Below are 23,852 nucleotides of genomic sequence, written 5' to 3' on the forward strand. Positions count from 1 at the left end.
AGAGCCTGATGCGGGGCTCGAGCTCACAAACTGGACTCACAAACTGTGAGATCATGAACTGAGCCAAAGTCAGACGCTCAACCGACTGAGCTACCCAGGTGCCCCAGTATGTTTTACTCTTCAAATTAAGATTACAAATTAATGTTTTTTTTTCTCATTTTGTAAAAACACCCACTTACCCTATTAAGAAACTAGAGAAAATCCACAAATGAAAATCAAATCTTGGGCACATGCACCCCAATGTTTATATTTACAGCAGCACTATCAACAATAGCCAAATTATGGAAAGAACCCAAATGGCCAAACCAACTGATGATTGGATAAAGAAGACGTGGGGTATGTGTGTGTACGTATAGTGTGTGTGTGTAAACACACACACACACAATGGAATATTCCTCCATGATCAAAAAATGAAATCTTGCCATTTGCAACAATGTGGATGAAACTAGAATGTATTATGCTAAGAGAAATAAGTCAGAGAAAGAAATACATGAATTTAAAAAACACAACAGATGAACATAGGGGAAGGGAAGAAAAAAAATAAGAAAAACAGGGAGACAAACGTTAAGAGACTCTTAAATACAGAGAACAAACAGGTTTGCCAGAGGGGTGCTGGGCATTAAGGAGGGCACTTGTTGGGATAAGCAGTGGATTATATGTAAGTTGATCATTCACTAAATATACTCCTGAAACCATTATTACATTATATGTTAACTAACTTGGATTGAAATAGAAAGTTTTAGGAAATGTGAATATCATCAGCTGTTGCAGTGTAAGTACAAGACAATTTAATACAATAAGATTAAATACCCTTTAATTAAAAAATCAAGTCTTATGTAGAACACTCAAATATTCTCTAAATTTTGAATTCCTTATTTTTGGAAATGGAACCCAGACCTATTTTATTTTGCATTCCTGCACTCTGTCATGTCCTACATTGTATTTGCCATGCTTAGGCTATTTAATAGTGGTTTTCCTAAGGACTTCCACCACCTGCCAAAGAAAGCCTTCTAAAGTGATTGTCAGATTTCTCCCTCTTGGCCCTGTTATATGTGTCCCATAAAAGTTGTCCAACTATTTTCTTTTTAAAAAAAGAATTCCAAAACTGAAATGTGTATGAGTGCAGCTACTCTTAACCCCCACCAAGTAAAGCTTTTATTCTACCACTGATATTGTGTGTGCATCTATTAAGGTGTTCACTTTAATAAATTAGTGTACCTCCCCACCATCCCAGCCCATGGGAGAGGTGTTCAAGAAATCCTGTCTTTTTGTATCCACTGGGTGTGAGCAGCAACACAGTAGGCATTCAAATGCTAAAGGTACTTTTTTTTTTTTTGAGCATTTGAATTACTTTTATTAAAAGATTGTAGTTGTGTATCCCTATGGAAAGTACAGGGTTATTTAAAGTTTACCTTCAACACCCAAGTTTTTCTGCATAACATTACATTAGATGACATTAGAAACAATGGGTACTTCAAAAATTACCTGTTTCGATTTAACTAGCATTTATTGAACATCTAAGAATCAAATGCCTTCACTTCTTTGGTCTCATTTAATCTGATCTACAGGTACATATTTAAAATACTGAAATAATTCATAATAGTTAACTGCAGGATATGCATACTACTTAAAAACACTGGATCAAAACTATCCATCAGGGGTTTCTAAAACTAAGATGAGCATGGTTTATGATTTGGAAAGATCTGGAAAACCCAAACTCAGAAAATATATAAACTCCCTGGGATTTTTTTTTTTTTTTTTATAGAAGCACTATAATGACAGGATTTTTCTTGATAAAAGAAATAAGAGCTTCCTCTCAGCTACCACTAATCACAAGAGCTTCAGAGTAAAAAATTAACATTGTAATTAAAACCAGGACAGCAGCTGATAAGCCAATGTAGGTTTCAAACTGGCTTTTGTCACTTAATAACTGTGTCACCTCGGGCAACTTACTTAATTTCCTCATCTATAAAATAAGGATTATGTACCATTTACAATGGCATCAAAACCAGGAATACTTACTTAGGTATAAACTTTAATTTGTGTAAGATTTTATGTTGAAAATTATAAAATGGTGACATTGACAATGAACTACATAAACTGATCAGAAGGCTCAGCACTGTCAATTCTCCCTAACCTGATTTATAGATTCAATGTAAAACCCAATCAAATTTGCAAGAGGCCTTTTTTGGGGGGTGGCAGGAAATCAAGTGGTTTGTAAAATTTATATAGGAAAAGGAATTAGAATAGCCAAAGCAATTTTGAATAAGAAGACAAGGCCAACACCACCTGATCTGAAGACTTACTATAAAGTTCATGTAATAAACATTATTAATGGAATAGAATGGAGTCTTAAAAGAGACTGACAAATATGGTCAATTGACAAAAGGGAAAAGGGAAGTCAGTGGAGAAGGACAGCGCTTTTCCACACGTGGTGCTGGAATAACTGGACATCTATATGCAAAAACACCAGAAAACAAGTCATACCTTGGACCAAATGTGTAAGTCAAGGTGACCATATACCAAAATGTACCTCAACTAAAACTTTCTAAGAAGAAAACAGAAGATCTCTGAGACTGGTTTAAAAAAAAATTCTTAGATACCATACCAAATGATGTATAAATGAAAACTGACAAACTCAATTTCACCAAAATTAAAAGCTGCTCTCCTAAAAACACCAAGAGAATGAAAAAACAAAGACAAACTCTTAAGGGGAAAATATTTACAAATCACACATCTGACAATGGATGTGTATTCAGAATGTATAAAGAACTCTCAAAATTCAACAATTAAGAAAACCACCCAGTTTTTAAAAATGGACAAAAGGTTTAAACAGACAATTCATACTACAAAAAACCCCCCTAATATTCCTTCTTAAACTATCCCACCTCTTTAAGAGGGAACTACCTTACTTATATGTATCTCTACTCCTAAACACCAACTCTTAAAAAGTAAACGCTGGTGTACTATAGTTAATGCATAAAGGCTGTTGAAGAGTAAAGGGTCCTTATACAGCTTGAGTTTGTGTTTGAAGTTTATGATTTGAACTTTTAATTTTTACTATGTGGAAACAAAATAGCATTTTAGGAAAATTCATTTCAAAATAAAGGAGTTCAACTATATAACTGATATGGGAAAGGGAACTATTAAAAACTTTTAACCACGAAAACCCAACAAGGCTTTAAGACCAATGTATGAAGAGAGAATTATTCTTAAAACAGCACCAAGAAAATACTGATAATTTAGAGAAAGGGAAATGGTATGATAACCCATCACCTTTAGTAGATAGACTGGTCTGGGTGAGCAGCAACTAGACGGCAACAAGCAATCATTTGGAGGCCTGAAGTGTATCAGACTGCCAGGAAAGATTATATATAAAATGTTTAAAAATAAGATATAATTCCTTTCCTGGTAAGAAAAACACATTTAAAAATCATTAGCAAGGTACAAGTTTCCCCTGCCATATAGAAAAGTATGAAGTAGAGGGTTCCTACAAAACCTTTCATAAGCCAAAATGGCATAAAGTGAAATTACCATTAATTTACATTGAAAAATTTTTGAGCATTCCCAAACCCTGAAAATAACCTTTCTTTTTTAAAATTTTTTTAATGTTTATTTTTTAGAGAGAGATAGAGCCTGAGTAGGGGAAGGGCAGAGAGAGAGGTAGACAGAACCTGAGGCAGGATCCAGGCTCTGAACTGTCAGCACCAGAGCCCAACGTGGGGCTTGAATCCCTGAAACATGAGATCATGACCTGCTTAAGTGACTGAGCCATGCAGGCGCCCCTGAAAATAAACTGTATTAGTCTTTTCTGGCTTTTGGTAGCAAAAATGAGTACTAATGTAGGTCTTTTGTTAAAAGAGATGTGGTATGATATAGACTTTTGAAAAGCAGGGATAATTGTATCAGAATATGTACGCATGTTTTAGTATGAGTAACATATACTGTATGTATCCACTGAACTACAAATGTGTGCTTTGGGAAGGGGGAAGAAAATAAATTCTGACAAACAAGAAAGAGAATCTGGGACAGTTTCCTGGAGATCTGGTAGATGAACTCCAATCGGTGAATTTAGGAGAACTACAGATGGCAATAGTTACCAGAAAAAAACTTCTGAGATGCCACTAACCGAAACAAAGTAAAAAGGCTAACCAATATAAGATTATGAGGAACATAATCTAGATGACAGTGGGAATGCATGGAGTAGGTAACAGGTTCTCCATCTGGTTCAGAGAACACATGCCTAAGAATTCTCCATAGATTTGAATTCACAAGGTCTGAAGTGAGGCCCAGGATTTGTATTTTGAACAAGTATCTGGTGTGATGCTTATGAATACACTAAAATTTGAGAATCACTGATTTAGACACAGGTTAGTAAAAGAAGAACTAACCTAAACAGTTAAAGGGTTTCAAGAGAGAAGATTTCTGTTACAGAGCAAAACGGAGGATGAAGCTACAGGGACTGACAGTTACTGATGAAACTTTTCTTTCACTGGATTTTTAAAGAAATACAAGTATCAGAAATAGGAATATGTATCTAGATGATGAAAAGGGAAGTTTCTGGTAGAAACCTTATAGTAGATGGTATTGAATATATTACGATTCAGCATCAGTTTTCTGAACATTTCCAATATGAGGGTGGACACAGAGCATAAGTGCTCAAGGATTAAACAGCATCTTTCATATCTTACTGACGGATCAACAAAGAGAAACAGCTCTGACTTAAGGCAGGTCAGGTTAATTTTGTCAGAGAAATTTCATAGAACTTGGTCCCACCACTGCAAAAGAACCTTAATACAAGATTCCCTTACCATCAATAGGAAGGGATTCAGGTTTACATTGAAAATACGTTCCACTAACACATTCTATTAACACCTAATTAAAAGTTCATTTCATAAGATAAAAAAGATAACTTGTAATGTATAGCTAAATGTTCTATCTACCATTTTAGTTGCAAAAGAATTGTTAACTCTTCCCTTAAAGATATTCAATATTCACAATGTAGCCAATTTCTATTTGAATCACCACTTGACCTTTAACCTGTCCCTATGGAAAAAGGATTAAATGTGTGGCTGAATGGAAGTTTTTACGCGTTTCTAGAGGAAAAAGTTTACTAGAAATGAACATAGATTCTTCCTTCACAGGCAATATAATGATTCATTCAGTACCTGACACACATTTGACATGGAAAGCCTAAAGGCAAGCCACAATGCTGGCAAGTCATGCACTAATTATTTCTGATAACAAAAAGTTTCTTTTCCTTCCTGGCAGCCCTGTTTCAGGATATGAAGCCAAATGAAGCTTTCTGACATATGACTTCATTGTAGACATGATGTGCCACCCCCACCCCCCATCTAGATACTTGGACAGCCTCCAAAATGAAATTCAGGAGAGACGCTTTAAACAAAACTCAGGCGCGGCTACTTTAAATCCATTCTTTTCCCTAAATGGAAATCTGACAAAACAGGAAGTACTTGGCAGCATATAGGAAGGAGCAAGTTCTGTGGTTTACGTACTTACTGGTAACAGACTAGTTTTTCGTGACTGTGTAATAAAATGCAGAACTTCACATTTGAGAGGAAAACAGACAAAATTTACCTTGGTTACCAAGGTTCCCTCGGCAATTTAAAGGTCTTAAGGACAGTATCACACAGTACATAAAGGAACAAGAAATGGGAAGATGGCTTTTATTTTTGTTATGTTCTCTCATATAAAAATCCCCTCCCTGTCTTGTGTACCACGATCTAAGCCACCAAAATTATACAAACACTGCAGGCAGTTTTATGACTGCACATAAACTGAACAAACATAAATACTAAAAGCAAAAAAAAAAAAAAAAGCTTGTTTAGTTTGAAGGAACCAACTTGGGGAAGAGATTTTTGTTTATGTTTCCAGAGGATTCAAGGTATCCCAAAATACAAATAAATATAAGTCCCTAAGTGGGCCATTAAATATCAGCAGACTCAAAAACATACTACCAAACATATTATAAACCAACGAAAAGAAAACAAAAACTCCCCCTTGCTCCCATACCCCATGACACGATGTCTTTCAGCTGCTCCCCACCCTACCCCAATCCGCTGCTGTTGAAACTAGAAGCATTTCCAGGTAACAATTTGTATCTTAACTTTTAAACTATCACAATTAGGAGTACAACATTGTATCGAAGTGCCTAGTGAATGTTTAACACGGGATGTAAGGGATTATTATCTAGTCCATTCTTCCCACCCAAAAAGCAGGTTGAGATCCACAGTAAGTCAGGAAATCAATTTTGTCAGTCCTAACAGACTTAAAAAAACATACAGGAGAAAATATTGGAGTATGCTGTACTTTGTTTTGTGTGTGGGCAGTACACATACATACACAAAACAGAAACTTCACTATAATGACATTAATTAGTGATCTTCCTTAGCTATTATTTCAAATATCTGTTTTGCCAAACAATGAAAATAATGAGAATGCCTATTAACTATAACAGTGAGGTAGGTAGGACATTAAAGCTTCTGTCAGAATTTGATTCTATGAGATAGGAATAGCAGCAACTTCGTTAAGTGCTAAAATTATTGAGTCAATGCCTCAATGATTCAGATCCTCAGGGGTTGTTAAATATCAATCAGTTAACCTTTCAGACACAGATAATAGAAGTGTGCTCAGGAATTCTTATTTGAAAAATATGGTGCTGGATTTAAGTACACTAAGAGCTGTTAAGTATCTAGGCCCGTGCCCTTTATCTCTAACAGCAGACACTCAAGCAGAGTAATGTATCCCAGGTCACAGCCAATGAGAACATGCTTATGATTAGAACAGAGAACATACGGTTTTCAAATCCAGTGTTCCTATATTAAGATGCATATTCAATCCAACATCCCACTGAACTACTGTAGAAATTCTGAGAATTTTTGAGCTAAGAGTAACATAATTGCCACTTTAGCTTCATGAATGCCTAATACGAGCCTGATATCTTAACTCATTTCCACCAGTCCCATTTCTTCTAAAGCTAGAGGCCAGACCCTATCAACATTATAGTAACCAAAGATCAGTGTCCTCAGAAACATCTCGCCAGCTTCTATTCTCCGACTACTTCCACTTTCATGCCTAGAGACATAATGGTGATGAGAAAAAATGTATTTGTAAAGTGAGATTACCGACTGAGCCAGGTGGTTTGTATATTATATTATTGGCAGCAGATGTACCCTTAGTCCTGGCCAAACTTTTAATAAATTTGGACCACTGGTGATAAGGAAGTTTGGTAGGTGGGTACATCCATGAAAACAACAACAACAACACCCCCAGTCCCTCTGGTGGTTAATTAGATATACTTTTAAAAATGGCATGAAAACATTCCAATGAAAATTCTTCACCTGTGGATAATCCCCATCGTGCTCTGCTCCCTACATTGAATCAGACTCAATTCCTAAAACCTCAAGCGATCTCATTTTAAGTAACTGATCAGGCAAGAGGCTCCTAGTGTACAAACACTGACAAAGCACATTTTTACTGGCATGCATTCATTCATTAAGTATCACCTCTAAGCTTGCTATATATTTTACAAACTTCCACTCCACAAATGAGTGCCTCCTAAGTGCCAACACTTATGACAGGTTCTAAACTAACAAAGATAGATAAGGTATAGTTCTCTGTCTGTAAGGATGTCCTAACTTAGCAAAGAACATGTAAGTGAATAAGAAACTAAAATGTAATATAGAAAGTGACAGGAATCATGTTAAGAGAAAATATATGAAATTCATAGGGACAGATTACCTAAAGAGGGATCATGGAAAATTTCACTCAAAAAGTAGCATTTGCAGAGTGCATGGGTGGCTCAATTAGTTGAGCATCTGACTCTTGATTATGGGCTCAGGTTATGATCCTAGGATTGTGGGATTGAGCCCTGGGTCAGGCTCCATGCTGAGCGTGGGGCTTGCTTGGGATTCTCTCTCCCACATGTGCTTGCTCTCTAAAAAAAAAAAAAAAAAAAAAATTAGTGTTGATTGGGGAACATTCTAGATTGTGGGGAAAGTATGAATAAAAACACGGAAAACAGAGTTTGTATAGGGGAGCCGTGACAGATTTAGTGTGACTGCAGCAAATTAGTTTACAGACAGACTGATATGACATTCAGTAAGGTCTAGAATGGGAGGCAAAGAGTCTACATGCTTTATTTGTATGTGGAAATATAATGTATTGTTTTAAAAGCTGCTAGAATGACAGACCCTACGTAACAGCATTATACACACTAACACCACCTAATATCTGAATGTTTCCTAAACATTTGGCATTATTCTAGCACTTTACATGTACTAACTCATTTAATACTAAACTGTCAAGGCAGTTCTACTCATATCCTCCCCATTATAGATGAGGCAGAGAAATTAAGAAATGTGCTCTAAACCACCCATCTCACAAAAAGCCTGGCCACAGCTACACACTCTAATGCTGGAAGTATCTTCTTTGCTATCCCTAAACTACTTAAAAAAAATTTTTTTTAACATTCATTTTTTTTTTTTTAACGTTTATTTATTTTTGAGACAGAGAGAGACAGAGCATGAATGGGGGAGGGGCAGAGAGAGAGGGAGACACAGAATCGGAAGCAGGCTCCAGGCTCTGAGCCATCAGCCCAGAGCCCGACGCGGGGCTCGAACTCACGGAGCGCGAGATCGTGACCTGAGCCGAAGTCGGACGCTTAACCGACTGAGCCACCCAGGCGCCCCTTAACATTCATTTTTGAGAGACAGAGCATGAGTGGGGGAGGGGCAGTGAGAGAGAGAGAGGGAGAGACAGAATCCGAAGCAGGCTCCAGGCTCTGAACTGTTAGCACAGAGCCCAACGCGGGGCTCAAACTCACCAACCACAAGATCATGACCCAAGCTGAAGTCAGATGCTTAACCAATTGAGCCACCCAGGCACCCCTCCCTAAACTACTTTTAAAAGCCTTGGTTCTAATGGGGACATGGTGAAGGCCTAAATCCCATGCAGGTAGCTCCAATCACTTATTTTGAAAAATAAAAGGTACCAAAGTTAAGGAATTAATAAAAAGCAATGAAAACATACACAAAACCATGTATTTGTTACAAATTAAAAATGCTGAAAACTTATGCACAAATGTTTCTGAATGTATTACTTTTTCCTCAATTTGTAAACAGATTATGTCTTGTAACTCAAAGCTAGCAATATGATGGGAAGAGTTTTAAATACCTAATTATTTAAATGAGATCAAAGACAGATTTTTTTTTTTTAAGTTTATTTTTATTAAGCGGGGGTGGGGGAGGGACAGAGAGAGAACCCCAAGCAGGCTCCCTGCTCTTAGCATGAAGCCCGATGCGAATCGTGAGATCATGACGGCAGCCAAAATCAGGAGTCTGATGCTTGACTAACTAAGCCACCCAGGCACCCTAAGGAGAGTCTTGATATATATAATGAAGTGGCTCAAATTTCATAACCTCATATATTATCCCAAATGGATTGTTTTATAAAAACTGATTAAAAAGGCTAATGAGAAACAAAGAGGGAAAAAATTGAGTATTGTGATTGATACAGAACTATTATTTAAAAAGCCTGTTTTTTCTAAGACAAAATAATAACTTTTTCCTTGGTAAGTAGCAGAAAACATTTTTTAAAACCCTAAGAAAAAAAGGGCGGAGACACCAAGGGAGATTTACTGGTAAAAGTAAGCTCTTTCTCTTGAAGAACATTCAAAAATTAGCCTATTACATGTTTAGACATTTCTCATTGTTAAAGCCCTTCCTTACACTGAGCACTTTAATTTCATCTGTTGAAATAAAAGTGGTTTCCGAAAACAAGACAATTAACATCTTTACTTAGATTTTAGATATTTAAAGAATCTTGGCTAAACATTCATGTTCCACACACATCTGTTACTTCTCTGTATTTTGTTAAAGTTAAAAGAAAACACACAAAATTTAGCCCACTGGGAAAGAGAAGGGAAAAATATTTCACCCCATATATTTGAACAATTTAATGGGCACTGGGATGGCTCAGTTGGGTAAACAACTGACTCTTGATTTTGGCTCAGGTTATGATCTCACAGTTTGAGATCGAGCCCCAAGTCAGGCTCTGTGCTGACAGCATGGAGCCTGCTTGGGATTCTCTTTCCCTCTCCCTGATTCTCTCTCTCAAAATAAATGAATAAACATTAAAAAAAATTTAAAAGCATACATGTATTTTTGTAAGATGCTACCTTAAAACTATTTTTTTTCAATAATGAAGAACTTCTCCTTTAGTATGCAAATCATTTGGTTTCCCTGCACTTATTTTACTTATTAATTCACTTTAATTTTTCATTTCAAGTGGTACTTTTTTTTAAAGTTCACTTACTTATATAAGTAATCTCTATACCCAATGTGGGGCTCAAACTCAGCACCCCAAGATCAAGAGTTGAATGCTCTTCTGAGCCAGCCAAGTTGTACTTTAAAAATCAGAAATAAGAAAGCCTTGATATGGGCGCCTGGGTGGCTCAGTGGGTTAAGTGTCTGGCTCTTGATTTTGGCTCACGTCATGATCCCACAGTTTGTGAGTTTGAGGCCCACATCAGGCTCCATGCTGATAACATGGAGCCTGCTTAGGATTCTTTCCCCATCTCTCTACCTCTCTCCCACTCAAGCTGATGCTCTCTTTCAAAACAAAAACAAACTTAAAAAAAAAAAGAAACAAAGACTTGATAAAACCACTAAAATCTAATAGAAGAATGGAATTAGAAATCAAAATATAAAAAACAATGTAAGGTCCAGCATATGCCTTGTCCCAATTAGGGCTTCAGAGGCACTTTGATAAAAGAAGAATAAATGCTTACCAGACATTTCAAGCTCTGGCTAGCATGTTTAAAACTGATTTCATTTTCCTTAAACATCAGTGTCTTTTTCTGACCTACAAAACTTGTTAATGGTATGAACTATTCCCTGTTCTTTAAAATTTTGAGTGTTTTGTTTTCTTCTTTACTGCTACAATCAAGTAGAGATCAAATACTGTCAACTCTTTTTTCCCCTCAAATTTCTTGCTCACTTATTCCTTCCCCTCTCTCCGTCTGACTCTAGTTTTATGCATGCAGATGTATTGCAAAAATACCTTGTCTCCCTACCTCCAATTCCTGTGTCATTTCTTCAGTCACACTGGACACTGTTTCCAAATGACTTCCCAATAGTACGTTTTGTGTACATATCCCTCTGTGCCTATTCAAAAACCCTCAACAAAAATAACTAAAATTAAAAAAGAAATCTATAAGGAAAAATATCTGTAGCCAATTACTACTAAATATTATATAAAAAACTCAAAGAAATAAAACATCAAGACTCACACATAAATGGACAGAGATCTTAAAGAGAGAACTTGTCTAGTACCAAGAATCAGTTGAAATTGCAGAAAAAGGTCCTAATTCACTAGTTAACAAAAATATTACAAGGAAAAGGAGAGCTCAACATATTTTGCACTTATCAAATTAGCAAAAATGATTATAATTATATACTACCCAATTCAGGTAGCTAATGTCACAGAGAGGGTGACAATCAATCCTGAAACAAGGGTCCAAAAGACTGAAAATACTGTATGCACGTAGATGATAAATGCAGAATACTGAAAAACCTGAAACCTAAATGGTCAAGAAATACAAAAATGAAGTTGAAGATAAAACAGTTTGATGGATTGTTTTCACACATCAAAATTATAATGGGTACTGTGTGTGGTCACACTGAATGCTTATTACAACGTTAAAGGAACAAAAAAAAAAAGTAAAAATTAATAATAAAGAAAAATATGCATAAGGACAAGGACATTTAAAAAATCTAATGTTAGGGGCACCTGGGTGGCTCAGTTGGTTAAGTGTGTGACTTTGGCTCAGGTCATGACCTCAAGGTTTCTGAGTTTGAGCTCTGCCATCAGGCTCCGTGCTGCTGGTGTAGAGCCTGCTTGGGATTCTCACCATCTCCTCTCTCTGCCCCTCCCCCACTTGCCTTTTCTCGCTCTCTCTCAAATTAAACAAACTTAAATAAAAAACAAAGCAATGTTATCAGAGTGGGGTTAAAAGAGATGGGTTTGTTTAGTTGCATTGTGATTTGTTAAAATTTGAGACTAAAACAAAATAATCTTTATTTTCTGCTCACATCCCAGCTTTCAAAGCCCTCGCAAGGTTCCCAAACCAGTATAGAGGACAAGCACCCCACATAATCGATATGAAGCTAATTCTAGAAATGTTGACAAGCTGACCTCATGCAATTTTTCCAATGTAATCTTTAGTCACTCATCCTCTCCGAAATGGTTTATTCACTTCCCCAAACATACCTTTCTTTATATAATTACATTCTTAATCACCATTTTCCACCAAGAAAGTCCGAGATCTTCCTTTCTTCTAATTTTACAAATGGTCTCTCACTAACCCTGAAAAGCCTTCAATGATCACTAAACAAATTTCTTTTCATTCTGCATTATAAAACAATTTGTATTTTAAAAACCAATTAAATCTCAACCGTATACTGAACTTTGATAAATTATCTTGTAAGCCATGATTTAAATCTTTAGAAACTTTCCTGCACTGACTGAATCTTTTGCAATAACTCCATTAACTTTCCACATGTTTAATTATATTCTTTCTTTTATTAATAGTAAGCTCCTTTAGCATAGATCATGTAGGAACATAAGCAGATCCCTAGATCAGCGTGTACCCAAATCCTAAAATATGCTTTCACTCTAGTCTAAATTATGGGTGAAAACACTCAGTAATCTATGCCTGCACATGTCCATAAAATCAGCAGTGACTACCAATAGGGCAAAAGACCACACAGGGATTGCAAAGATAGCTTTGTTACAAAAAAGCAAATTATGTAACTTTCCAAAAAACAACAAAACCATTAGCAAAGCAGGTATGTTCAACACAGCAATCAATCTGTTCTACTTCTCAACATAGACATTTATAGAAACTGTACAGTGAAACAAATTCTATCATTTTTCAAGATACACACATTATAACATACTAACAACTGATCTTAATTACTAAATAAAAGACAAGTAAAACTACATACCAGAAACAGAATTTTCAACAGTAGATCCAGGTCTTTTAAAACTGGAACATCTTCCTTCATTTTCCCACAAAATGAGGTTTATTCTAAAAAACAAAGACTTCCTTTAGTTTTGAGTATGCCACAATCCTCAGAACATAGTCTATTTAATAATCTTAAAAAACAATGAAGCAAAAATTTCACTTCTAAACACTTTCACTGATGAGATCTCTGTCACCTATTTTAACATGGGCTCAAAAAAATCATGAATACGTTCAGAGTGTTCCATCATTAAAAATCCAGAAATGGGAACCACATAAATGGGTAAACAAATCCATAGGAATGTTCTAATTTGGGGATTTCAGTGTAAAATACTACCTCAAGAAGCTAATTATAAAGCCTCGTTTGAAGCCTTGACCAAATAAATAAAACATTCTGCTTTCAAAATAGCTTTTTATCACAGAAACACCATTAAAAATTTTTGAGATTTTGTTTTTGTAGGGAACATTATTCTAATAGTTTGGACTCAATGGTTACAAAAAAACAAATCAATCATAATTAATTTTTCTCATTAATACCTATGAGATGGTTCTAGTGACTTTTCAGTTAATATTCATCTACAGTCACCTTCCATTAAGAGATCATAATGCCGTTAAGATTCTTACTGGGCTCTCTAAATCTATGTTGTATTAGCAATTACAAATCAATTCAATATTAAAACAAGTATTTGGATCAAATACTTCAAACAATTTTGAAGGCTAATACAGCATCTGTGGCACATTACAAGTTCTTAGAAGAGTATTACTGTTAAAGAAAACATTAAGCTGTTTATTTCATATACTTTACAAAAGCACATACAGGTTCATAAAAAAGACTGACAGAACACCTATCATGTATCAAGTAGGGAAACATAACAGCGACTAAAACCTCAGTTGCTGCCCTCTGGGAATGGAGTCTCAAACTAGGGAAGAGCCTAAGAACTGCACAGCAAATGTGATGAGAGACATATAAAGGTTCCTGTGAGGGTAAAAAAGCACACAGAAAATGCCCATAAAGATGGAAAACTTTAAGGAAGGCTTCGAGGAAACAGAATAAACTATACCATAAAAACAGTAGTTTTTAGTATCCTCTAAATGTCACTTCTGTGCAGCAAACTATACAAACGCCTACCTATTTGAGAGTGAAAAATAAATTAGTTTTAAAAAAATCACTTGTAAGGTCCCATAAACATTCTTAAACTTATTTTAAAAATTATAATTCTACTTGAATAAAAGACCCAAGAGAGAAAATTTAAAAAATAAAGCGAAAAAAATCAACAAAACAAAAACTGAGGGAAAAAATAAACGGAAAAAAACAACAAAAAATGTAAGTACAGTAAAAGCAAAGCTTTCTGATGGGCAGCTGTACAAAGCCTTAAACGCACAATCCTTTTAGCTTATTCCCATTTCTAGGGATTTATTCCAAATAACCAGGAATGTAAAGAAAGATCTAGATGCCTAAAAATTTTAGCCACAGACGTCTGTTCTCAGACAAAATCTTTTCTAAAACATGCACCAAGATACCAATTCTATCACTGCTGTTATAGAAAAATTAAAATATCATCCAATTATATAAATTATATCTATCCTACAGAAGACTATGCAACTATGAAAAGTGCTTTATGGGCAAAATATTTCCCATGTTCCTAGTTTTTCCTATAAAGAAAAAAATGAGTGACAAGATAACCATGACTAAAATGACCTTTACTTTATAAAACAACACTGATGAAAAATAAAGACCCCTCTGTGTCACACAGAATTACAACATAAACTATAATTGCCTTTTGGTGGAAGAGATACAAGAGACTGGTCTTTTCTTCTTTAGGCTTTTTAGTAATTTCCAAATCCCCACTGACATGCATTATTTGGATCAGATAGTAAGTTTTAAGTTGGTAGTAGAATTATAGATGATTACTCCCTGGGAAGTTCAGCAGTATTATATCATTTTATAATTTTCTTAAGGAAAAAAAAAACCAATCACTTCGAAACTTCTACTAACATATTTTTTCTATGTGCCAAATTTTTAAGTAGGAAGAAAAAAACATGAAAATGTTCATACTATTCTATGACAAAAATATTAAGTACTCAAAAAAATCCAGAAATGGGAACTACATGAATGGGTAAATAAATTCATAAACATGTACTAATTTTGAGATTTCATTCTACGGTATCACATCAGGAAGCTAATTATACAGATTCATTTATTTTTGTTTAAATTTTTTTTTTTAATTTATTTTTGAGACAGAAAGAGACAGAGCATGAGCAAAGGAGCGGCAGAGAGAGAGGAGGAGACACAGAATCCAAAGCAGGCTCCAGGCTCTGAGCTGTGGGCACAAGCCCAACGCGGGGCTCAAACTCATGGACTGTCAGATCATGACTAGAGCTGAGGTGGGGTGCTTAACCGACTGAGCCACCCAGGCGCCCCTACAGATTCATTTAAACCCCTGGTCAAACCAAACTTCTTTCAACCACCATTCTTCCTTTTTGGATTTATGGCTTTATCTTACAGACAACAGGGGTCTGTAAAATTTTTCCAGTCTACCCATTCTAAAGATTATTCACAGAAATTAAAACTTACCTCAGTAATACTTTAGGATATGTCACTGAGAGATTTCGGTTTTCTTCAGACCACCTGCCAAAAAAAATCCACAATAAATGATCAAATCATACAGCCATTTTCTAGGCTGGATCCCCACCAATGCAGCAGTAACAAAGGTACTACAAGACTTAAGTTTAATTTTTTTTTAAAGTTTGTTTTTATTTATTTGGAGAGAGAGAGCACGAGTAGGGGAGGAACAGAGAGAGAGGGAGAGAGAGAGTGAGAGAGAATCCCAAGCAGGCTCCCTGCTGTCAACGCAAAGCCCAAGTGGGGCTGGAACTCAGGAACTGTGAGATCAGGACCTGAGCGGAAATCAAAAGTCGGAGGCTTAACCGACTGGGCCACCCAGGCGCCCCTAACGAAAATAAGTTTAAACAGCTATCTAGACCAGCATGACTAGGTCACTCAAAAACAGCTACACTCCATTTTCTTAGTAAGTAATTTTGAGAAAAATCACTGCAGTGATCACTGCAAAAATCTAGTTAGGTATTAATTTTGAATAAACGTAGCGTGGATTATCGACGATATTTCACATTTCCTTATTTCATTCTTTAGAACTTGCCAATTAATACTCCATTTCCACCATTTCAAATGTGTTTTAACAGAACACAAAGATTCTGCTAACAGAACAAAATCAATGGCTGCCCTGAACAAAGTCCTATCGGGGAGGTCTTCTTATTTAAAGTGTTTTCAGTCCCTACAAAACCACTACTCTTTCCTTTCAAAAAAGTAGCACAGGCTTTGTGCTAAGCGGCAGAGCCGCCTGAGGTTAGAGTAGCAGGGTCTGGGCCAGCTGGTGGATTCCACAACCCGCTGCTTTCTGCAGCTTCCTCAAAGCTTAATCGCGCGAGGAGCACGCGGAAACCTCTCTCCCGACTCAGCTGGGTCTAAGCACCTTGCCTTCCCCGTGTTAATTAATGAGGCGCCCACAGAGCTGGCACTTGGGTAGAGAATATGACAAGTTCGCGAAGCGCACTTCCAAAGGGAGGAAGAACTGATCGGAGAGGAGAATCCAGAAAATCTCTCGAGAGAGGTGCCAAGGATCAGCCAGGAGAAAGAGACGTGCACGTCCCCTCCGCCCCTTTCTCTCGCGCGGCGGGAGAGGAGGCCTCGCCCCCTTTCATCCCGCCCCCTGCTCCCCACCCCGCCGCAGGGAGAACTTACTTTGCCATGGCCGCCGCGCGGCCCGTCCACTTCCGGTGCCGGTGCCGCTAAAGCTGCGCCATCCCCTAGTCACTCGGACAGCCACAGCTTCCAACCGACCTTCTGACAGGTTCGCGACTCCTCCGACCTTCACTAGGTGCTGTCCTGGAGTGAACCGTGGATAGGTGCCGCACTGAAATGAATCTACAGGATACACAGTCGGCTCTCGTCTCGCCAGAAACGTAAAATGCGATAGAGCTGCGACCACCACCGCTCAGACAAAATGGCGCCGAGAAGCCGGTTTAGCGCAGGCGCCTTGGAAAGACACTGCCCCGCCCCCGTGCAAATGCTGGCCGCAGCTCCGGGTTCGGTTTCCATGGGACACTTCGCCGCCAATCCTCGTGCCGAACTGCTCTTCCTGACCCTTCAATTTACCAATCAGTGCTCAGTCATGCACATCCGGAGTCTTCTCCACCAATCATTTTTCAGAACCTGCTTACTCAATACCCAATTCTCCAGTAACGTTAGCCTTCGGAGACAGCCAATCATAAGTGGAAGATGTCCTACCTGCTGTTTTTCGCACCAATCCGTGAAGTTTCTTAGCTACATCCAATGAGGACGGCAGGTAGCGAGCTCCAATCCAAAGCTCTTCGGCGTCATGAGCAGCCAATAGGAGTTCGTGTAGAAGCGAGTCTGCTCAACAGCTTGTTATTTGGTGGATTGTGGCAGTAAATCGGGCGAGTGGGGAACCGGGCGCAGGACCTGCCGCCGCGGCCGGGAGTGGTGCTGCCCGGACGGGGGCCCACGGGGGTCAGTGGGGCGGAGGACTCGGAAGCTGACAGCGCGCACTTCACCCGCAGTTAGTAGGTGAGGAGAAGGGAAGTGGGGGATACTGAGTGGACGAAGCGGCAGTAGCAGCTCGTGCTGCTAGCAGCCCGGGGTCCCGGTGCAGTTGGAAGCTTCGCAGGTGGGGAGGGGGTGCTGGGCAAGCGGTGCGGCGAGCGCAGGGGAAGGGGCAGGTCGTGGAGCCGCGGCAGCAACTGCAGGAACCGCCGCCGCAGCCTCCTCCTCGGCTGCTTCCCTGGGAAAATGGCTGTGGGGCTGGCCGCGCCGCTAAGTTTGCTTCCGTGCGTTGAGAAGCGGGCTGCTTGGGGGAGCCGGCCCCCAACTCCGCAGCGCGTCCTCTCCTGTGCAGTCTGTGGCTGGACCCGAGGGACCAGGGGCAGGTACCACTCTGGGCTGTACAAAAAGTTGAGGCGGGCGCGGGGAGGAGGCGGCGGCTGCCGCTGTGCGGCTCCCCTCCCCTCCCACACCCTCTCCGGGCCACCTCCCTCCTCCTCTCCGCCCCCCCCCCAGCCCCCTCCCTCGCTCCGGTCTCCCCTCACTCTCGCGCCTCCGGGCTGAAGGCCGCGGCCCCTGCCCCATCGGTGAAGAAGCGCTTCTCCTTTCTGACATGGTGCAGAGCGGAGGAAGGAGAGCAATGGCGCCGTGACACTCCGCTGCCGCCACCGCGGGCCCGGGGCGGGCCGAGGGGGCCGAGCGGCGGAGGCGGGGCGCGGGCCGAAGTCGGGGTATCAGGGGGGCGGCCGCGCGAAAGCTCGGCTACCGCGCCTGGGGGGAACCTGGGGAAGCCCAAACGGCGCCCTGCTCTTTTCCAGAGCGCTCCGACCTGGGGCTCCGAGTTGAGCATTCCGGGTCAAAGTGGCGAGCGAGGCGGGGGCGCGGTGGGCCGCTGGCGAACTCCGGGGAGGAACGGGTTGCCCTTTGGCGCCCGAGGGGTTCTCGCCGTTTCCTCAGCTCCTGCGTCCTGGCTGCCCTCCGGGGGATCGGCTCCCTTCGCTGGTTAGGGTTCTGCCCCTCCCCGCTGGCGTTTGTTTACTTTCTTTCCTTGGGTCGCTCCCCTCTGTTGACTGATTCTGTGCCTGTCTTTCCCCTCCCCATGGTTCTAGCGACGGAGAAGATAGCTCGCTGAGCTGGAACCCCACAGATCGCCAGTGAAAATGAAGGTAAGTGGAGTCAACGCTGCTCTGAACCTCGTGCCCTGGACACTGCTTGTCGTGAGGCTGCTGCTGTGGAATGTCATTTTTTTTTTCTTTCGCTACTTGAAATTGATTCCTCTACTAAGCAGCGCTTTCTGAAAATGAGGACGTGTTGAAAGAGTGAGAAATGATCATTGTGTCTAATGCAGTCAGTCCGGCCCCTCTCTGAAGCAGTTAGCACTTTGGAAAGGCTGGTGCAGCCTTTCCATTGTTGTCCATTGGGCTAGTATTTTTAAACACTTCCTGTGTTGGCAGCAGCCTTTGCAGAAGTAAAGCTTTTGTCCTGTTTGGTTCTTTGGGGGATTTTTTGAAATTTTTTTCTTCCTCAATGCCAGCATGATTTTCTAAGGAAGGAATATGTGGATTGTGCAAGGGAGATATCGGCTCTTCTCTGAAATTTTGTAGCTAAAATATTTGAAGGTGGACTAAAGCTAATAATGTTTTGTTTCAGTTCAATTGTTGTAGTAAATATTTTAAAACATACTACAACCTGAAAAGATACTCTTCTGAAGACAGCTAGTAGTGCAAACATTGTATGTACAGATGTTTGAAGGGCAAGGAAGGTATAGCATTGTGTAGTGCAGTGGCATTGAATGTTTCAGATCAGATATTTATTTGCCAGAATGTTCCTCTTCAGTTTGCATTATCTGTAAATGCACTGACTTTGAAAGGTATTTGATTCCTTACTCATTTACTGTCTCAGTGTATTAAGCTCTGAAATACAGCATTCCCCTAAACTTTCTTGTTTTCCTATCTTCTGGAAATGACATGTTACTGTCTTTACTGTTACTTGGAAAAACTTATTGGGAAAGGAAACATCATTGTCTACTTAAAAGTATCATTTCTAAAGTGTACACTGTTACCTTTGCATTTAGCAGTGTTAGCTCCATTGAATTGAGCCTATATGAAAACACTTAACTTTTAAAAAAAAGGTAAAATGACAAAGAGTAGCTATCATTCTCTTACCATCAAGATTAAGATGAATGGTAGCATGAAATTTGCCACATCTTTCTGATCATGACCATTTGCTAAAAAGTAGATATTTTTTAGTAAAGCTTATTTTTTTCTACACCAAGAAGATTAGTGTGATAAATTAGGTACAGCTCCAAGTTTTGAGCCATCAGTTCATATGTCTGCATTCATCAGCTGAATTTAGACTTAGATTTTTTAATATGTAGCTTTTAGCTAATGATTCCCCCAGATAATGCTCCCCTTATCAAAAGGATTGGCTTCATTTCTTATCTATGCAGATATACTGTGTCCAAAAAGATATTGCCTTAATGTAGCTATATTATTAAACATTTAACCATGTCTTGTTAGTATTAATCTTAACAGTGATATTTCTTCTAATTTTAAAACACAATTTCCAGGAGGCCATAAGTGAATAACTCAAAGTTTTATGAGACACTTACTATGAGTATACCTTTGCTGGTTTTGGAGGTCTTTTTATTTTGTATTTTTAATTTAATTTTATTATTATTATTGTTAAGTAAGCTCTACACCCACCATGGGGCTTGAACTCACAACCCCGAGATCAGGAGTCGCATGCTCTACCAACTGAGCCAGCCAGGTGCCCGTTTTTTTTTTTTTTGTTGTTGTTGTTTGTTTGTTTCTTAATGTGTTCATTTCTTAAATTATAGAATTGTTGAAACATTTTATATCTGGAAGAAAAAACATTATCATATTTCCTTGCTGATACTTCTCAGTTACTAAGAACTTAAACGTTTTCTGTTGTCAGGATATAGTTTATGCAGTAGGGGAATGCAAGTGCTTGCTTAAGGGGTATTTTCCAAGTTATTAATGCTAGTAATAAACAGTACTGTTAATATTCTTAGTACTTTAAATGTAGAACCTTTTAATGTGGCTTAAGGTTGGAGTGTAGGGGAAAATACTAGTGACATTCACATTTTGTGTTCTTTCATCAGGCGGCGGATGAGCCTGCCTACCTGACAGTGGGAACTGATGTCAGTGCCAAGTACCGAGGTGCCTTCTGTGAGGCAAAAATTAAGACTGTGAAAAGGCTGGTAAAAGTTAAGGTAATTTTTTTTTTTTTTTCATGCAACCTGGATTGAGGAGAGTTGGGGAGGGGGAGACTGCAAATCAACATTTTACTGAATCATGACTTACTGAATCATTATTATGTGAAAACACTGTTATATACAAATCTATAGGAAAAGCACATTAAGAATTGAGAAATAAAGAACTCGAAATGAGAAGTTATTCCAAAATGCTTCTCTGAAAATACCACGTTCATGAGACTTCCTTTTATTTGGCTCTCTGCTGTTGTGGCATGCTTATTTAGGCTGTGATCTCTATTCTCCCCTTTCATAATGTTCAGGTAGAGATGATTTCAAGTGATTAGGAAAAATAATATAGTGGAATTGTTTTAAAGACCGTGTTAAAAATGATTTAAGAATTTTATTTTTAAGGTCCTTTTATGACCAGAAAAAAGTCATTGCATTATTTCCGTATAATATTTGGAAATACAGAAAAGTACCAAAAGATTAATACCCATCGCTTACCTCTCAGAAACTACTATTCACGTTTTCGTGTTTCATTCCAGTAGTTTTCCCACATAAATGTTTTTAATAATCGTACTTAAATTACGAAAGTAATCCACACTTACTATAAACATCTTTAACATTACAGAGCTATGTAAGAAAGTTCATGAAAGTCCTCTTTGATACTACTACAGAGAGATTTATATGGTCTGTCAGATATTGTGCAGAGCCTACTGTAACAATATTGTTGTTGTTGTTGTTGTTATTAGATCATGCTGTACTTTCGGTTTTGCAGTTTGCTTTTCACTTACATACCTGATCTTTTCCTGCAAGAGTGAAGCACCATAAAAGGAGGACATGTTTGACTTGTTCTGTCCCCAACACCTAGACTAGTGCTTGATACATAGTAGACACTCAAAATACGTTGAATGGGTAAATGAACTGGAGCAGGTATTTTCAAAGTGTGGCCCTGGACTAGCAGCATCTGCTTCATCTGGGAACTTGTTTGAAATGCAGATTCTCAGGCCCTGACCCCAGACCTACTGAGTCAGAAAGTCTGGCAGTAGGGTCCAGTGATTGTGTTTTAATAAGCCCTTCAAGTGTTTCTGCTGCATGTTGACGTTTGAGAACCAGTGAATTAGAAGAGTATGATTTGTGTGGTAGAGAAATAGATTTATCTGTGATTATTATTTGTGTTTCAGTTTTGATCTGGTGGAATTTTTCTTCAAGTATTGTTAAGATATCATTTGACATTTATTTCTTTGTTTCATTTGGCATTTTTACTATGTCAGCTATATGGGATTTGACTACTAAATATTTACTTGGACTTCTTTGAGAACTTAAACTTTCTGTTAGTATTGTGGCTCTAGATATACTTACTTAAAGTCAATACAGTGATTGGGGAGCTCTTATCATACATACATTATGTAGAATTTCAATTTTCATATTTGGGTACTTGATCTATTTGAACGATTGCCCTGTATATATTTGGGAGAATCTGTAGTAAAAAAGAATACTTATTTGTATGTGAAATACATATCATGATTATTATTTCAGTTTACTTTATAAAGGACCAACAGGGTTCTGGTTTTAATTTGTTTACCTTGTATGTGGGCAATAATGTTTGATACTGTTTTTTTAATACTTTGTGACAGAACTTTTTATAACTTGTTGATAAAGAACAATGAAGGCAGTTTTAAACTTTTATAGCAGTCACTTCAAATTATAAATCTTGTATAGTTCATTAATTCAGCAAACATTTATGAAGTGCCTGTAATACGCATTGACATTTGCTAACTGCTGGGGTTATAGTGACGAAGGATTGTAGCCCTCAAGGAGCTCACAATTAGTGAGAGAGACAATAAACGTAAATATTAGACAATGTAATAAGTATTAAGACAGAAGTAACCACAGGATGGTAAGAAAGCATAGATTAAAGACATCATAAACATGTTGTTTTAAAAGTTAACATGCAAATTATTGTACAAAATGTCTTCCAGGTACTCCTGAAACAGGATAATACTACACAGTTGGTGCAGGACGATCAAGTAAAGGGTCCTTTAAGAGTACGTATATTCTGCAGTTTAAAATCTGAAACGATGAATCACAAATACGTACAGTAAATTATTAAATTTTCTATTTGTAGACAGTTTTAAAATTTATAAGTATGTTGATCAATAAACGAAAATACAAATGAAATGTTATAGAGTTAGTATGTTATGATGTTACATTGGCTATATCCTTACTTTAGAAAGGTAAATCATCTTAGAGACAGTAATTTTAGTGTATATATAAACATGAGTTTTCAGCCACCTTTTGTTTTTAATTCTTAGATTGAATACCTCTTTTTTTTACATTGTCATCAGAGATATTTAGCCTGCTGAATAATATACTAGTAGTATAATTTTGAATCTTCTGTTGTTCTAAGTTACCAAGTATGTTGACTTCATAATTTAGCTTAGTGAGTACCTATATTGTGTTTTCCATCCATGTTCTGGCCAAACATTTCTAAGTTTATGTAATAAATCTTTGTTATGTCAGAGTACCACTTCGGTTAATATCTGATAGACAAAGGTCTGGAAGCTGAAAGAAGGTCAACTGGTCCATCCCTCTCTCCTCAGGTGAACCTTTATCTAAAAGGTCCCTTAAATACGAATGGTGAATCCAGTATTCAATATTTCTGTGAAAGAAAATTGAAGCTACTTTTGCTATCTTATGGTTTTCTGATTCTTATATTACACAGTTCCCTTGAAGGCAATGTGATATAGTACAAAAGCTCTGAAGTAATACTTAAGAGACTGTGTTCTCATCCTCTCATCCGAGCCACAATATTCAATGTGTAAAACAAGGATAATAATAACAACTATCTTATGCCAAAGCATTTTGGGGTTCAGACTGCATGATAAATACATGAGTGCTATAAATGATAAAGATCTAAGTCAATGTGTATAAGGTAGAATTATCATAAATATATTTATTTTAACCCAGGTCATATAGTTCATGGGAGTGATTTGGTCTGTTTAAATTTG

The 23,852-nt window shown here is 38.2% G+C and overlaps 1 protein-coding gene and 1 long non-coding RNA gene across 6 annotated transcripts in view; one reads left to right on the top strand and one right to left on the bottom strand.

Annotated features, from left to right (window-relative positions):
* The window catches only part of LOC122222769, a 19,561-nt gene extending 2,430 nt beyond the window's left edge, over positions 1 to 17,131 (bottom strand). The window contains exons 1-4 of one of the 3 annotated variants that reach the window (XR_006203860.1): positions 16,806 to 17,115; positions 15,621 to 15,674; positions 13,029 to 13,111; positions 7,918 to 7,957 (exon numbers count right to left, since the gene is read on the bottom strand). This is a non-coding gene — a long non-coding RNA (uncharacterized LOC122222769). Of the gene's footprint in view, positions 1 to 7,917; positions 7,958 to 13,028; positions 13,112 to 15,620; positions 15,675 to 16,805 lie in introns of those variants that run through there. The other 2 variants (XR_006203859.1, XR_006203858.1) reach the window with 2 other exon arrangements.
* A 338-nt stretch (positions 17,132 to 17,469) lies between these two features.
* Positions 17,470 to 23,852, top strand: part of ARID4A (AT-rich interaction domain 4A) — a 64,024-nt gene continuing 57,641 nt past the window's right edge. For 2 of the 3 annotated variants that reach the window (XM_042943361.1, XM_042943363.1), the window contains exons 1-4: positions 17,470 to 17,651; positions 18,734 to 18,790; positions 20,749 to 20,859; positions 22,824 to 22,889. In XM_042943361.1, the coding sequence (XP_042799295.1) occupies positions 18,785 to 18,790; positions 20,749 to 20,859; positions 22,824 to 22,889 (183 nt within the window). In that variant the 5' untranslated portion in view covers positions 17,470 to 17,651; positions 18,734 to 18,784. Of the gene's footprint in view, positions 17,652 to 18,700; positions 18,791 to 20,748; positions 20,860 to 22,823; positions 22,890 to 23,852 lie in introns of those variants that run through there. The other variant, XM_042943362.1, reaches the window with a different exon arrangement.

Source organism: Panthera leo, chromosome B3 (assembly GCF_018350215.1).
Source record: "Panthera leo isolate Ple1 chromosome B3, P.leo_Ple1_pat1.1, whole genome shotgun sequence".
Classification (NCBI taxonomy): domain Eukaryota; kingdom Metazoa; phylum Chordata; class Mammalia; order Carnivora; family Felidae; genus Panthera; species Panthera leo.